The 16,823-nt window shown below is 37.8% G+C and overlaps 1 protein-coding gene and 1 long non-coding RNA gene across 2 annotated transcripts in view; one reads left to right on the plus strand and one right to left on the minus strand.

Annotated features, from left to right (window-relative positions):
- Positions 1-4,963, minus strand: part of GRXCR1 (glutaredoxin and cysteine rich domain containing 1) — a 35,551-nt gene extending 30,588 nt beyond the window's left edge. The window contains exons 1-2 of the mRNA XM_017805938.1: positions 4,568-4,963; positions 2,087-2,089 (exon numbers count right to left, since the gene is read on the minus strand). Coding sequence (XP_017661427.1) covers positions 2,087-2,089; positions 4,568-4,963 — 399 coding nt within the window. The remainder of the gene's footprint in view (positions 1-2,086; positions 2,090-4,567) is intronic.
- LOC108493006 lies at positions 858-14,999 on the plus strand. The gene is made up of 3 exons (XR_001873301.1): positions 858-1,151; positions 13,618-13,768; positions 14,812-14,999. It is a non-coding gene; the product is annotated as an uncharacterized LOC108493006 (long non-coding RNA).
- The last annotated feature ends 1,824 nt before the right edge of the window (positions 15,000-16,823 follow it).

A 16,823-nucleotide genomic window follows, 5' to 3' on the forward strand; every position in this document is an offset into this window, starting at 1 on the left:
AGGCCAGTGGAGTGTGTAAGTATGGAAATAGAGGAAAATACCCTTGCTGAAGCAGTGAAAATGAGGGGAGACCCATATAAAACCTTTAGCTGAGCTCCATTACATTGCACACTGGGATGGAAACCCAGTCTGGCATGAAATGATCATTGTATTACCTAGTAATATATCAGACAACACAAGGATTTTTGTTCCTTGTTACCTGGAAGCCATCACGAGGATGGTCTAGTCATAAAAATTGGTTGTGAAGAGAGTTATATTTATTTCAAGGAAAAAATAACTATTTCTCTACTACTTTCTATGGGAAAATATAGGAAATATTCATACCAATTTGCATTTAAATAGTATTCTAATATTAGAAAGCAAAATGTCTGGTAATGTACTGAAATAAAACCATTACTTTGGATATGCAGAGAAGGGGCTTTTGCTTCTGACACAATTGGCAAGTCTCGTCCCCAGCTCCGGAGCTGCTGACACTGTCAGTTTTATTGTTTCAGCAGGAGAAAATGTCACTTACACCAAGGAGGTGCACGAACAGGGAATCTGGGAGCTTCAGCTCCTTCCTGTTTTTCAAGCTTTTCAGTAATGCCTGTTTCTCACAAATAAAGTGTTCCTGGCTGTCTGACACCTGTGTTGCCAGCACTGTGGGAGGCCACCCCCCAGGCCCAGTTTAGGTGCCGACAGAGGCTGCATGACACATGTGACTGTCCCTACCCTTCACCAGACAACTGGGGACCTCCCTCCCACCTTCCCCACCCAGGGTGGTTGCTATGTCAACACCCATCACCCCCCCTCCCCAGGATGTGGTTGCTATGTCAACGGTCTCCTTGTGGCATCCACCCCATGGAGGGAAAGGCTGGAGGGGTTGCCATGGAAACCACGCTGTCCTGAAGCATCAGTAGAGCTGGTCTCTTCCCCACCTTTCTTCCCCCAGAATGTTCTGCCATGCTGCTGAGACAATCCTCAGATGTGTCCTGCTCTGTCCCACATTCCATCCCCATGGCTGCACTAGCCCCAGCTGCCCACAGCTGCTCCCACCTGTCTGGTAGCAGCTTCCCCAGCCATGAGGGGATGGCCTGATGGGAGACCTTTCACTGTCACAGCACTGGAGCAGCTCTCATCTGGAGACACAGGCAGCCCTTGGACAAACCAATGTAAGGGACTTAGCTCCACTTCTCAGGGAACAGTGGAAATGAGAAGTCACGGATTGTGCTGGTGATGAAGTGTTCAGTGCATGACCGTGGGAAGATGTAGCAGGGGATGCACATCTCTTTGGCACCAGATATACATTCTCAGACCAGGCTTGTGTCATATAGCAACAACAACCAAAACCACCTCTTCATCTAGAAATACTTCCTGTATTACATCACTCTCTTAAAATTGAAAAAAGCTCCAGAAGGTGTGATTATTTTTTTTTCAGCTGAGTTTGTTGTGGGAAGAAAGGATGTGAACCAATTCTGTAGAAAGGCTGTAGTAAGAAAATGTGGGGAAAAAATACTCAAAATCCCAAATATTTGATGGAACGTTAAAATACACAGGAGTACTTTTACCACGGGTATTTGAACAGAAAAAAATCAATTTGCACAACATAACAAACCACAGTTAATGAATACCTGCTTATCCCTAGAATATCTGAGCAAAGTGATTTGTTTTCAAAGATCTCTTCCCTATCACAGGGAGCATCTAGGTATTTGGAGAAGTAGCATAGTAGAGGAATTTGCAGATATAGTCTGAAGAATCAGAATGTTGTCAATGCAGAAAACACCAAAAAAAAACCTAGTTTCAGAGTCACAAGACACTCACACATACTCAATATTTTGCTTCTTGCATACACATTTTAGTTAATAAGTGATACAGTGAATACTAAATAAGAAGTATTTGAATGCATATTTATCAGTGCTTAGGATAAGGATTGTCAAGAGTTCAGGTGCATATTCTGAGATTACAAACAACGGCTTTGACATTAACTCTGGGAAATATACAATGAGTTCATCTCATATGAGTTCTACTGCTGAATCATCAAATGGGCAGAGATGGACTCTCCTCAGGGATAAGGGACTCCATATACATTTTAACTATTGTTATACACCTGCTGCTGCTTATCTAAGAGAAACATGTAACTGCAGATGACCTCACATAATCAAGAGAGTAACTTACAAAAATGCCCAGATCAAGAGATTTTGAGTTATACCTCCTAAGAGATATCTTTCTATCTTACTGTCTTTTTGAAAGAAGAACACTTGTTCTCTAAGAGGTATTCCAGCAGGAAGTCTGGAACATGCTTACAGAAAACTAGAAATCATCCTCTAATCTCACGCTAAAGGCCATTACTTCATTTGTAATTGGATGGATTTCAATCATATTTCACATTACAATAAAGCAGTTCCAAATCCATCTCAAAACTAACCTTTTTGCTTTGTTCTCCTCTGCGTTCACTATGTAGCATAGAAAATTGGCTCACAGTATGATATAAAAATATGCAATCCATCGTTGCTCTTCACTAGACTTCAAACTTTATCTCTGGGGAAATAGGAACTTGTTTGTGTAGAAACATAAAATCATGATGTTCTCTGTATTATTGAATATATGTCTTTGATCCAGTAGGACTTAATGTAAGAATATACAGTTATGTCTGGAAATCAGTCATCTAGACCTGCCTAAGCAGAAGCTGCTCAGTTCCCCATATATTTTCCTCATCTGCTTTCAAAATCTGCCTTTCCTTCTGGACTTTACAATGCCTGTAGCAGAGAGTTCTTAAATTTAATTATGTACTGTATGAAAAACTGTTTAATTTGTTTTCATCTGATAATTTAATTTTTCCCCTTTCTTCTGCAGTAAAATATTGTCAATAAAAAAATTCTTAGCACCTTTTAAACCAATCATTATTTTACAGGTTTTAATTATGGAAATCTGTGGTAGACTTGTATACATATAATTTTCTGACATTGTAAAATGGATATGCCTTCTTTTGAGCAATATTTTCTTCTGGCAAAACACCTCATGGAAATAGCACTGGTCCTAGCTATAACTCTGCTAGGAATTCAAGAAACATTACAATCAAGGTACATTGATTTCAGTCCATGGGTCTTTCCTGAAGAACTTCCAATATAAAACTGGAGATAGAAAAAGCAAGGTGGCGGGGACACTAATTAAGGTGTGGATGTCTTCAAATGGGTCTATTTATTTAGCTGATTCGAATTTCTTAGCTTGGTGTCACTGATGTAGCAGAAGAAAGCATTTAGGAGGGAATAAGGCTGGTGAGATGGGGTACTACACATAGTGAAACAGCACAGAACAGTGGAATCAAATTTGGAGAACTCAGACATGCATCAGTTAAAACTTCCTAATTCATATCTTCTTAGAAAAAGTGAGTTTGTTACAAATTTTGTCGGAGTAGGGATTTCAAGGACAAACTCTTCAGTGAATAGCTTGAAAGAAAGCAAACTACTTAAGTGCTACATGATGTGATGTTATGTAAAGAAGGAAAAAGAACAGGCCATTCATCTTTGAAACTTCAACTTCCACAGGAATGTTTGTATTGACAAAAAGGCTGTTATAAATTAGGTACAACATAGAGGATAAATTCACATCCAGAAGCAAGAGAATGTTAATCTACAGCCATTTATAAACGTATTATGAAATTACTTAGTTTCAGTGTAAAGAAGAACACAACAACAGTCATTAATATCAAATTTCCCATGATTTAAAACCACATAAAAGCTTTTAATACAATGCCCTGAAGCCAGTTATAGGATAATTTAAGTGAACAGTATAATTCTGGATTATAAGAACCTTCAGAAAGTGTCTGGTTGCACACTTGTTGCTCTTTTATATAAATATTAATGACTGAAAGGTTTGAATAGCATATATAGATAAATTGTATATATGAGCTAAATATTTTAGAACTTTTGTCCTGATTTTTCTTTGATGTTTCTCTGACTAAGGCGTTAGTGTGGCATATGCTATTTCAACTGCAAATATTCTGCTCCTTCTACAAAATAAGTGGAAACCAGACATTAATAAAAGAGACCTCTGACTAAGATTTCATTCCTCTGAAATTTTCATGTGGGAAAACTGTCATTGCTGCCACCCTGCACCTAATTTGATCTACTTTTCAGATTAAACAATGGGATTTGCAAGTATACATATTTACATGTAGGGACAGGAGATAACATCGTACACTCATTAGAATTAATATAATGTGAGTGGAAATGTGACACGGCCCTGTGCCATGGACCTGTACAGATCTCCAGCAAAGCCCCAGTTAAATCCTCTGTTACATTTCTTTGCTGGTCCATACGTGGGAAGCAGAAAATACATATTTCTACTCAGTAAACTTTAGGTCAATTTTGAAAACCAAAGTTCACAGTCAGTTTGGAGTGTGGAGCTGTTTCATACTAGAAAGACCAATGAGCCCCTCTTGTGCAACAACAGCAAGTGGATAACAATGGGAATGAAGCAGAATATTGAGAAATCATAAGTGAGAGCAGTTTGAACAAAGTGAAGAATAATGTGTGGAATTAAAAGGGACAGACAGAGGGCTTACAGCCAGCAGAACTGCATTACCTACCTGAAATACTTTTGCCAAATTGTCAAAGAGAGCTTGACCAGCACTGACTTTATGCTTGACTCCCCTGACTGTGCCATTTTTGCTGAGGATGTTGACTCGCTTCGTACCAAATCCTTTCTCCTTAGTGGCTCTGACTAAAATGAGCAAGTCGTCCTCCTCGTTCTCATTTTCATCACACTCAGACCCCATGTGTCCATTCTGCTGCCCGTCCACTTCACTCAGCCGGCTGGTTTGATCAGTCTCTGAGCTACTGGCATATTCGGAGTCCAGAGAGTCAGCAGCTTCCCCATCAGCGTACACCTCCTTCAGCACCCTCCCGCTGTGTGAGGACGCAACACGGAATCGAACCTTCCTCGACAGCCTCTCGCTGTCCGCCTTCACCTCACTTTTAAACATTGCCTCTTCCATTGATATAAGCAGTTTGCATTGTTCCAGCGTGGTGTCCATTGCATTTGCCAGTTTGTCACACTTAACAACAATATCAGCACTGTTTTCTGTTGACAGGGGTTCTCATATTAAACTAAAGAGGATTCCCAAGAAGCCACTGCTGTTCTGCAGTTAATAATGGATGCATTTGTGCTATGGTTACCTTTAAACTAAAACCTGTAAAGTGATATCATTAATTAAATATTAAAAAGACATTGTGTACTTTTTAGCACTAAGGAAGAAAGCAAGAAAGAGAGAAATTATATTCATGGATTAAAATAAAAATTCAGACTCACACAGGGAAGGGATGCGGGCCTTTTCACAGGCTGGCAGAGCAGCAGAGAAGCAATTAGTCACAATTTGTTGCACAGAATAACACAGTGTTATTAAATAAAACCGAGCCACAGCTAACACCACACAGCAACCATAGCGTATGTGCTGTTTTGCCATTCGCTCAAGGTACTGGGCAAGGCAATCTGAGCAAGGAGTAGGAGAAAGCAAATTAATTGAGGCAACGAGGATCAACAACAAGAAGTAGGGTAAGGTGGATTCATGTACAGGGGAAGCACATTGCCCTATCCCAGCAAATTACAAGTAGTGGTTGCCACAGTGTTCAGTACCTGCCTCTTGATGTAAAAATAACAAATCCACACTTGAGGTTTCTGGCTATGTCTGCTCAATATCATGTAGTAGCACCTTAAACCCCCAAACTGGTTCTGAGTTTGAATGATGATTCCTGCTTACAGTGCTATTTCTGTATTTTCTTCATTTAAAGGAAAATGCAGCATAAAGAACTTAATCTCTTTCTCATTTTCCTGACAAACATTCCCTATATACTCTCTACAGCTAATTTTCTCTCTAGACTCATGAATATTGAATTGCTTCCTGAAGCCTGTGACTCGCCCAAGAGATGTGAGCATGAAATGAGTCCATAGATTCACAGCCAACCCAGAATGGGCTGACCTGCAGTCACTAGAGGCTGCAGAGCTTCAAGGATCTGAGACTTTCTGGCCAAGATTTTGGAAATGCAGACTCAAATTTTTCAGCAGTTGTTTGGGGGTTACTGTGACTTTATTTTGAACAAGAAACATGAAAATACTGCTCTTCAGCCCAAATAAAATCACAATTTCTGTGACTGAACTCTAAAATTATCTGTTTTCTGTCCAGAAAATGGAAACACAATGATTAGTGGCATTTCATAGTACTAGTGGTTACGTTACCACACTTCTTTCTAAAATGAGATAACCACTATTATTAATACAGAAAATATTAGGTAATAATAATAAGTTCCAGGAGTTAAAATGCATTGCTACTTATCTTTTAGTGAAGAAAAACATCTAGTATCCAAGCCTGTACTAATATTGAAGTTATAAGACATCATGCGATATTCATTTAGGGGGAGGATGCTGAATCTCACTGATTGTGACATAGCCACTTGCTCACAGGAGTTTTGACAAGAAACACAGTTCATTATTAGTAAAAAGTAACTTAGAATGAAGAACATTCTATAGAAGGATGAATATTTCAAAGTATCTTCTATGGAATTATCCAAAAAGGGGTACAAGATACCTGGAGAAATTACTTAGTCTATTACCTACCCCAAAGTTAACTAACTTAAGGGTGTTTCCATGATTATCTGAGTGATTTCCTCTTGGAAACCTGCAATAATTACCTTTGTTCATATTACTTTTTAATTAAATAATAAAACCCATGTCCTTTGCAATGAATTACCACAGATTAAAAATTCCAATGTTCTACAACAAAAATATTTTGCACAACAGTTTTATAATATTTTTATCTTTACCACTTGGTGCTATATATTCCTTAACATAGAAACCATTTTACTCCTGTTGCAGGCAGTGTGAAAACTGTAGTGCAAAGGATTTGATGCTACCTGAGTGATTTAAAAAGTTAATGTGTGTTGAATAAATACAGAATTAATCAGTATCACATTTTAAAACACTCCAAATACTGTTAACATTTTTCTCTCTGTTAGTAGGAAATTAGCTCATAGTTTAGTTTCATGACAATTCTATTATTTACTGAGAAATATTTTTATGTCTTATTATGAGAAATGAGAAACTGTATGCACAACGTTCTCTGCAGAAAAATAATTATGCAAAGTGGAGCGTGCCCCTTGACAGAGGCATATACATGCATAAGATTTCATCTTGATGTTCCAGCTGTGGACTTTCTCTGAGAAAACCTGTGACTCTGGGGCTAAGTGCATATATCCAGCAGGAAACAGAATACAGACTCTAAACAGGTTATATTCATGACATAAGAGATTTGAGAGTTCAAAGAACTGAAACGCATCTTTATACCATCTTCCTGGGCACATGTTCTCAAGAACAGCAGAAACAATGGAACTTGACTAGGCATCTCTGTCCCTCCTGTTGACTAAAATTGTATTCAATGCTTAAACTAATTCCATTTATGCAGCTTGATTCTGCATCCTGACAGCTCTTATATTTGTGTTTATCATTTTTAGCTTCTTTACACAAATTTCTTTTCATTCAAAAGCTTATTTTATTTAATGAGCAGTATCCATTAATGTGAAGGGGTTTTGCAGTAATGAGATATTTCTTGCATGTAAATTACTATTCCCGAATCATTTGGCTATTGTCAGTTTTTATTTCTGCCTAGTTTGGTTCTAATGTTCTGCCACTGATTAATTCGAGGCCAGGGTGTCCAGCAACCATAAAGACAGAGCACACAACCCATTACCTTACTGCTCTGATCAATAATATGGCTGCCAATAAAATCCTCAGATTTTATCATGTTCAATATATCACTAAGTTAAAAGGAACAAAGAAGATGATGCTTCTGCTAGTTATTGACTTCTGATAGTTCTGCTTGACATAGAATCAAGAAATAAGTAATGGATGAACACCAGGGCACAGATGCTGTACATTGCAAACTGAAAAACAAACATCTACTCTGAGACATCTGAGAATTCACACTCCATGCAAGGAGGTGCCTGCAGAGGCAACTCATCATATCTTTCTTCCATGACAAATAGAGGAAGAGTCTAAATATTTACCTTTTAAATGAGTGAAATTAGGTCAGGTGAGCCAAAGTCTTAAATACTTTTTCAATAAAAGGTTTGAATTCAGCTAAAATAGCAACTACATTATGCCAAGTGAGACTTTTATAGCTGTATCAGGAAGACAAAAAAAAAGAGCAGAAGAGAATAGAAGGAAACTCTAGTCTCATTTATAACTCTGATGTAATTTCTTTAATTTATAGGTAAATCCTGTTGTCAGAGTTCATCATACACATGCATAATTCAATTTTAGCAGCTTATACAAGTAGAGAATCTGTCCTACGTGTTCCATTTCACCAAGTCTGAAATACTACCAGCTCCACCTCAGTAAAGAACCACAAATCAATAAGAATAAACTGTAGCAAAATGCTTAAAAGAGTATCCAGATGTGTATTAAGCAGCAAAGATTGTTTGCATTTTGCCTACAAAATGTAGAGTGTGCTGTCTGAAATTACTGTTAAAAAATGTACCTCATCAGATTCCCATGGATTAGAGAATAAAAGGTTTAAAAAACTAGTAGAATTGGTAATATTCAAATAGCAGCAAAATGAAACCTGAATCATGAAAATGAGACTTTCAAAGAAAACAAATGCCAAAAAAAGAAGTAAACTAGGTTGAAATCAACAACTTCATTTCTGAACATACAATCATTTTAATAGACCAGTCTACCCTATGACGAAGCATTCTACACTCTATTTTGATGCACAGTGTATGCAGGACCATTTTGTGTGATGTATTTGCAGGTTACTACGTATATATAGCAAATCTGTAGGCTGACTTGATACCGTCCACACTGGTGTCATTCATGACTAGACAGATGATATGAATTCACAGTGACGTGTCTTGTGGTACTAAGTTTTTTTTCACTCTACAAAGACTGTTTGTGACTGTCTCTGACTTCGTTACGCTAGTAGTAATCAGAAGCATATTCTGTAGTCTTTAACTGTTAATGCAAAATTAGCAGAGCAGTCATCAGAACCCAGATATTCAGAAGCCCTAGATTCCCCACCTGTTGTTCAGGAGCAGGTATTTTGGTTTGTAAAAGCACATGTGGTAAGTTGAATTTTTTTACTCCGCTACAAGTCAGTAAAGTTTGTGAACAACATGCTTTAGAGGTTACAAAAGCAGATGATTTGAACAGCGAATGGTAAAATTGTTTCTAGCTGAGGCAGATTTAGGGCATTTCCCACTTGCCCAGAGAAGGAATATTCCCATTTGCTAAGTTGGCAAGACATCTGTCTACTTTTCTGCAGGTCCAGAATAACATTTTAATTGCAGTAAAGTTCATGAGGACACACAGAGCACGTTCACGTCCCCATCAGGGAACTCTTGCATCTGGCAGTTGTTTGTCAGGTGTAGCAGCTGCTAAGCAGAAACACTACAGAGGAGAATAGACAGAGCATTCTGTTGCTATTATTATATCTAATTATTCATATGACAAGAGCTTTACACTGTCAGTTCATTTTATTTGTAGATTTCATTCAACTTCTGCTAAATAATTGTTAGACAGAATGGCAGGGTTTCTGTGTCTGTGTTTCTGCGTCTGTGTTTCTGCTTACATTAGTGAATTAGGTGCATTGTTTCTTCAATTTATATAATGAAGGAATTAAATGAACGAGGAAATCAAGACCTGTATCTAGACCATGCACACGAGTGCACAATGAAGCAGGAGGACATATGGGGTCTTTCTGCTACCCTTTTAGCCAGGGTGAGCAGAAAGCCTCCATTTCCAAAATCGTTATGGAGGGATGCTCTACATTGCATTTGGAAAGGCAGTCAATTACTATCCTTAACTTGAAATTCACAGCCATTTCAACAGTTCCTTCATTTCTGCTCTTCCGACTGTAGATTTCCATAGGAGTCAAGCTGCTGAGTTAACACAGATGCAGCAGTGCAGGAAAAGCTTCTGTCATTATGTGGTACTTCAGCTTCAGATGAAGACCTAATTTGTTTATTTACTCTGGACAAAGTAAAAGGTCGGCTCTTAAATGTGTTATATATCTGAGTCACAAGCCACTTTTTCTTCAGGAGAGCCTGGAAAACACTTCTAGCCTACTGACTATAGTAGTAAGAATAGTGGCTGGAAATTTCCATACGTGTCAGATGGCTGATAACAGGCATAATTTTTTATTTTTTCTCTTACATAGCTGTTATAAAAATTCATTGTTTGTAGCTCCATTTTTTGTAGTCATGTAAAAGTGGTCATCATAGGATGTCTATAAGTGTTAGCTGTCTCTCCAGAAGCTTTAGCCAGTAGCTAGCCACCAAAGTTTTTGGTGGCCACAAATCTTAGGGTCTAAAATAGGACTGAATTCCTATGCTGAGCTCCATTAAGAACTCTGGTCTGTTTTCTCCTGTGTTCTACTTGAACCAGAAAAAATAATGAGAGAAAAATATTTCCATTAAAGTAGCAATTTGTGGAGGAAAGAACAACTTTGTTATGAAAAAATATTGTTTTATAGATATGATGCATCAGGAAAAAAAATCTCAAATTCATCAGAGACCAAAAAAGCACATTGCAATCATTCAGCAAGTCTGTTCCCTCACATAATGTGATAATAAAATAGACATTAAGTTCCAACTACCAAGTAGTACCACCAGTTTGTGGGGTCACATTTGCAGTCAAGACATGTCCTACGTGGGGTAGTGCTGGAAATGACGTAATTTTCCTAAATTTTTAGTTAATGGTAGCAAGTCGCTAAATTTCTTTTTTACAGCCTCTTGTCAGTTTGATCTTTAAACCACTGAAGCTTTGCGTTTCTCTGGACTAGGTCTAGTAAGCTTTAATAAACAAAGCTTGAGGGACTTGAAGAGTGGACATCTGGGACCTTAAATTTATGGTCCTTCAAAGACATGTTGGAGTAACCAGAAGACACAGAGGGGATTAACAAAGACAGTACAGCCTGAAAGTTGGAGACTCTCGGTCTAAGGAAGAATGATAATGGGACCAAAGAATGCAGACCAAATTAGCCTATGAAAGTTAGAATACTAATTAAATTAATTGCGTAACTTAGAACCAATGAATGTTAATTTCTTTATTTGCTAAAATGTATAAATACATGAAAAGCCTTGAAAGGGACACGTGGCTGGAATGATACACTACGTTTCTCTGGCCAGAATAAAGTAATGCTTGTCTCACTATCACTTAAAAGGTAGTCTTGGATTCCTTTCTTCTTTTCTTCCAAATGATTTTTGGTGACAGTAGGATTGAGAATAGAGTGTGCACCTCTCCACCAAGCCACCTCCCCACTAACCACAACAGGTGAGAGCCAAGGAATGAGATCTGGATGCCAGAATCTAGCAGAGAACACATCTGAGAGTGACTTCCAGCTAAAGGATTTCTAGTCTGTGGAGCAACTATAGAAAAAATAAAGACAAAAATGTTGTTTTCTGTCTGATGATTTCACAATCACTCTGTTTAAGCCCATCTCAAATTGGATTTGTTGTCATTTATAGTGGAATCTACAGGGGGGCCTGTGTTGCAAAAGAAAAAAAATGAGATTGGAAGATATTAATAGTAGAGCAAAATATTTGTACACAGTTCTTGCAAGTTCTGCTTGAACTTCCTAAATGTCAAAATGTCCTCCCGTCTTTCTTTGTGGGGTTTATAACACCTTTGTTTGAAATCTGACCTAAAATGTGATAGCCCTTCTCCATCAAATGCCACAGTTCAAATAATACCAAAGATTTGGAAGAAGAACCTGCTACAGAAGCACTGATTCTCTCGGAAGAATATTTTTCCTGTATCCATGCCATATTTATCATCAATTCAATGACAATGGAACAACCAGGAACTTTAAAAAGAGATTTAAGCTTTGCAAGAAAAGTGACTAATGGTAGTTTTCAAGGCTCATTTTCAGGGATTGCAAACAGTCCCTCTTCATTGCAAACAAAGACAAAAAAATCAACATGAAAGCTTCAGAGAGTCATTTCCATTCTTGGACCTCCACACGAAACAGACTCGGTAGCAGCAGAGATACCCTGTCCTGAAATTCCTCATACATTTATTTCTCTTAGTTCCCACTAGAGACATGGGCCATCTTTCTGTGTTGGGCCTGTTGAAAAATATAAATAAGATAAGTATAGGGATTAAAGGGACCTGGTATTCAGTTACATTGGAAAGAACTAACAGTCTAGTGAAATTCAATTTAGTGCTGCTCTTCCTCATGTGATTCATAGCCAGTTGTTAAGTACCATAGGTATGCTTTCCAGACTGTCCATGTTTATGGATAGCATCTCTGGATAATATCAGCTAAATAAAACTTCAAACAAATAGTATCAAACTTCTTTCGTCTTTTGACTACATACATACATATTTTTATATATATATATATACACACACATATATATATGATTAAAAATCCTTATAGCTATTTTTATATGGAGGTATGTACTTTCAGTATTCTGGACAAACTCCAAGTAGATCATTGAATGCTGCATTGTTAAATTTTGGATGTGGTGGTCTTCCCCCCGCGTTGCTCTGCTCTGTTAACAACTTCTGAGTTCTACTGCTGAGCTGTCAACACTTCATTAGTGAGTGGCCTTATTTAAACACATATCTTAAATGTTCCTTGGAGGCAAGAAAGGTTTAATTATATAGTTTTACTAGAATTACTCAGAGATTATTCTAAAGAAATTTAAAGGATTTATAAGTACTGTGAGTGGGCTTATGTTTTCTTAAATTTTATTCTTATATTACTGAAATTTTTTTGGCTCGGTATGCATCCAACTTAAGTTTTTGGATGGGCAGTAGTTATTTTGGGGCTTTAATTCTGAGGGAATCAGTGTTAATGACACATAAACAGCCCTTTTTTGGGTCAGATTTATTCTATGTACTATCTGTGGTAGTACATACAGGTTACTGCTTGCAGACTGTATGAAAATTCTGCTGCTGAGCATGCAAATGTCTACCAAAACCCCCTATCTGACTTGAAGCACAGATCTTGCATGCCTCCCTCAAACTTTCTACTATGTAGTATTTTTGGCGTATCTTTTTGAGCCAAAAATAGTGATTTAGAATATTATTTTACATCTATGGCTTTCAGGAGAAAAATATATTCACTGCTTTATTCCTATCATTTTTTCTCCCCAGAAAACCACATCATTATTGTGATAGTAGACAGCAGATACTCCAGTGATAATAATATATAATAATGCAGCTTAGGTTTCATTTCATACATGGGAATAAAAGTGATGAAAATAAGATAAAGGACTTTCATTTAGTTCCATTGTTACTAGCTAATGTTACCTCTAGTATTCTTTCTGCAGGTTTCTTTTATTCAAAACTTGATAAATCCTTATATGTTGTTTGTTCTCCATGCCTTCAGATCATTGCTGAAAAAAAGACTCCAAAATCTTGTGAAGCTGGGTTTTTTCCAACTGGTCTTGCACATAACAGCTGACTGACTCCTGTATAAGGAAGTTGATCTGCATATACTGTGATTTCCCATACAGCCATTAGCTGATAAAAAATGTCATCCAATCCCTGGATTGCTGTACTATTTTTAATTTAAGGTAAGGTGGATATCAGTTTTTGCGATGGAAATATTTATGTATATACAAATGTATTCAATCCTAGATGAAGAGGATATTATTTCATAAAGCCTTCAGGATGAGAGAAACATAACATTCTCTTGTGTACCCCTGGGGAGAATTTAATAGTCATGACTTCCCAAAGCAAATCTTTATGAGACCTGGAGGCAGAAAAGCCATCACTGGACAAAGAAGAGGTAAGACTGGTTTGACTTTTCCACATGACAGTAAACCATAACTGAGTCTAGAGGCAAATAGAGAATGAGCAGTCAGAGTGCAGGGTATTGGTCTGTTTAATTGCTGAGCTAACTGCAAGAGGGTGAATCATTAAGTCATTTAGGCTCTGTCAATCTCAGCCACCATACTGGGAATCACATCACACAGTCTGATTCAGAGAAACTCTTACTATGAGCGGGGAAATAATGTCAGTAAAGTCTTGTCTGGACTGACTGATGAATCCACACTGAAGCTGGATGAAATCACTGCCTTATATCAACAGAAGCTTTGGATGGTGATTTAGCCACTGGGGCAGGGATGTCAGATTCTGTCACAGCCAGTCTCTGGATGAGGCTGGCACAGAGCAGCCCCAAGCAGGTGCAGAGTGGGTTAGACTGGCATCCCAACAGAGGAGGGAGGCCTTCCTTTTCTGTTTGCTAACAGAGAAACGGGTACATTTTGATCTATAGAGGAAGGAAAAGCTTGGAAGGAGACATTATGCTTTCTTCTTCTGACACTGATTATTTCAAAACCATTTGGAACAAATGATGCAGTGAGATCCAGCTTTTCCCCCACACTTCAGTGCACTGTTGCTATCATAAATTCAGTTATTTACAGCTCTAATTTGCAGTCACTTCCCTGGGCCACTCATTTGCTATCAAAAAAAAAAAAAAAAAAAAAAAGATGCCAAACATTGTCCAAAAGGATATGCACATACCATAGCACCAGGGAAAAATGAGAAATATGAAGTCTTCCCCTTTAGCTACCCTTAATCACTTTAGAGACTGCATTTTAGAACTGGGAAACACTGAGTCACCAGCTGAGTACCCAGTACTCTAATATTTGAAAACTGTTTAATAGGTTGCTTTGTACAATATAATGAATCATATGTCTTCAGTCACATATTCTTTTGTTGTTGATGTTATTATTATTATTATTTCAGTCTTACTGCATTCCTCAAGAAACTAAAGGCACCAAAACAAGTAACCCTCCATATACTCTTCTAATCTTGTTTTCATTTCAGCTTGGATTTTGAGTGCTTTGGCTGAGCTAATTCAATTTACAGGCTCATTAACCAGACTGCAAATGAAAGGGGAAGACAGCACATCTCCACAGGAACTCTCAGTGTCGCAACAGTCCCTGGGTCTTAAAACCTCAAGAGCCCCTGGTGCAGCATCAGTCTGCTCAAAATAGGATCCAACAGGTCAAGAAAGTGGCAAAGAAACTGGAAGGAAAATTGTAATGTCTTTTCTTCCAATAAATACTAAATTACATGTGAATTTCTCTAAAAGCTTCCTGATCAAATCTTTACAAATAATGACTGACATGCCAACAGGCTTTTATGCTAAGTCTCTTTTTTTTTCTGATTTATCTTAAAGCTGATTCAAAACAAAAGAAATATTTTTCTTCTCTCTTGGAATCTCTCTCTTTCTAGCTCTACCTTGATTTGTCACAGCTGAGGGACAGTAACAGCATTCAACACTGTTTCCAAAAGGCATATCTGAGGACTGCATCCTGAGCCTGCCTGTACAAGCTTTTCAGCATAGACAGCCAAATCATTACTGATCACATGCTTATTTCACCTTTTAGTTACAAGATTCTTTCTGTGAATGTGAGATTCCTTCATTTATAAGTGGTTTTCTGGTCAGAATACCTTTTGTGTTGCATTGATTTGTTTCAGTTTTACTAGTTTTACTGTAACTGTTTGCTTACTATTTCGTATTTCTTATTTCTTTGCTCCATGGAGCTGAGGAGACTGCTAAATTATATCAATTCCCAAAGGATGCAGCCTTCAGCTGAAAACATATATAAAAATGACTATTTCATGTGTGGTGCACATTCATCAGAAGCAAATTCAAACACACAGTCTCATTTTACTAGATTCTTACATTTGAAGTAAGTATTCACAAAGGTGAGGTTCAGTGGCAGTCGTAATTCCAAGCTCATCAGGAACTCAGACGTCCCCATCACCTCCCATCCCCATGCTGAGTCCAAAATATTGACTGAGCTGCAACATATTTAATTTAAAATTTTACCCTTAATCTGCAGTTAACAACGCACACATGCACTCTCAAACAAACCCCGTTCACAAGCAGTGGCCTTTATGCCTGGCAGTTAAATGCCTGGTGACTAAATCTCAGCTCTTTGAGCGCAAAAGCTGTTGCATTGTCCAGAACTGTTCCTGGAACACTGAGCAAAATAATGATTCCTGATAAAATAGGCACCTGAGATGTCTGACACTGCAATGAATTTTCATAGACACGCACTCTCACTAGAATACCTTTTATTGTGGTCTCCAAAGGCATGCATTTATTGGACCCAAAAATCTCCTTTCTGCTGGCACTTCAGTTCCAGGCCATGTAATTTGTGAGATTTACCCTCACAAATCTTTCTCTGTCTTACATTTTGAGGGGCAGATTCTCATTTTTCTGCAGCAGGCTTTGTTTATTTTCAGCAGCAATAACCTGGATGAAAGCTAAATCAGCTGAGCAGGTGAAGATTCCTTTTTAAAAAGTGAAGTATTTTGGTGATTTAGCTCTAGCACAGAGATCAGACCATTTAAGAATGTCACACTGAGTGACAATCTGGGTAAATATTGTACAATTTTTATATGTGCGTATTTATTTTCTCTTTAATCTTGATCCTGTTATTGCATTCCTTGGTTATTTTCAAATATTCCCTTGCAACAACACAGAGCTCCATCATATTTTTCCAGGAAGATGAGATCTTCATGCAATCTTTTTACTGCAATAGTTGTACAATTGCTCAGGACCATGTCCAGTCAGGTTTTGAGTAATCATATTTTTCTCTCTTTTGCTGAAGATCACCAGTTATTGTGATACAGGAAAATTGTAAGAATTGCCAAATCTAGTCTCATAGGGTGAGGTGCAACAAGGTGCATACAGCATCTTGCATCTTTCATGAACATCCTCAGTATAGTCTATCATATAAGGATAGGCTAGCGAAAGATATAGTCATTAACTCACGTCAGAAGTTCTCTTCAGTGAGAAGAGATCTCAACATCTGGCATCTGAC

The sequence above is a fragment of the Lepidothrix coronata genome, unplaced genomic scaffold (assembly GCF_001604755.1).
Source record: "Lepidothrix coronata isolate B3197 unplaced genomic scaffold, Lepidothrix_coronata-1.0 Scaffold0, whole genome shotgun sequence".
Taxonomy (NCBI): Eukaryota; Metazoa; Chordata; class Aves; order Passeriformes; family Pipridae; genus Lepidothrix; species Lepidothrix coronata.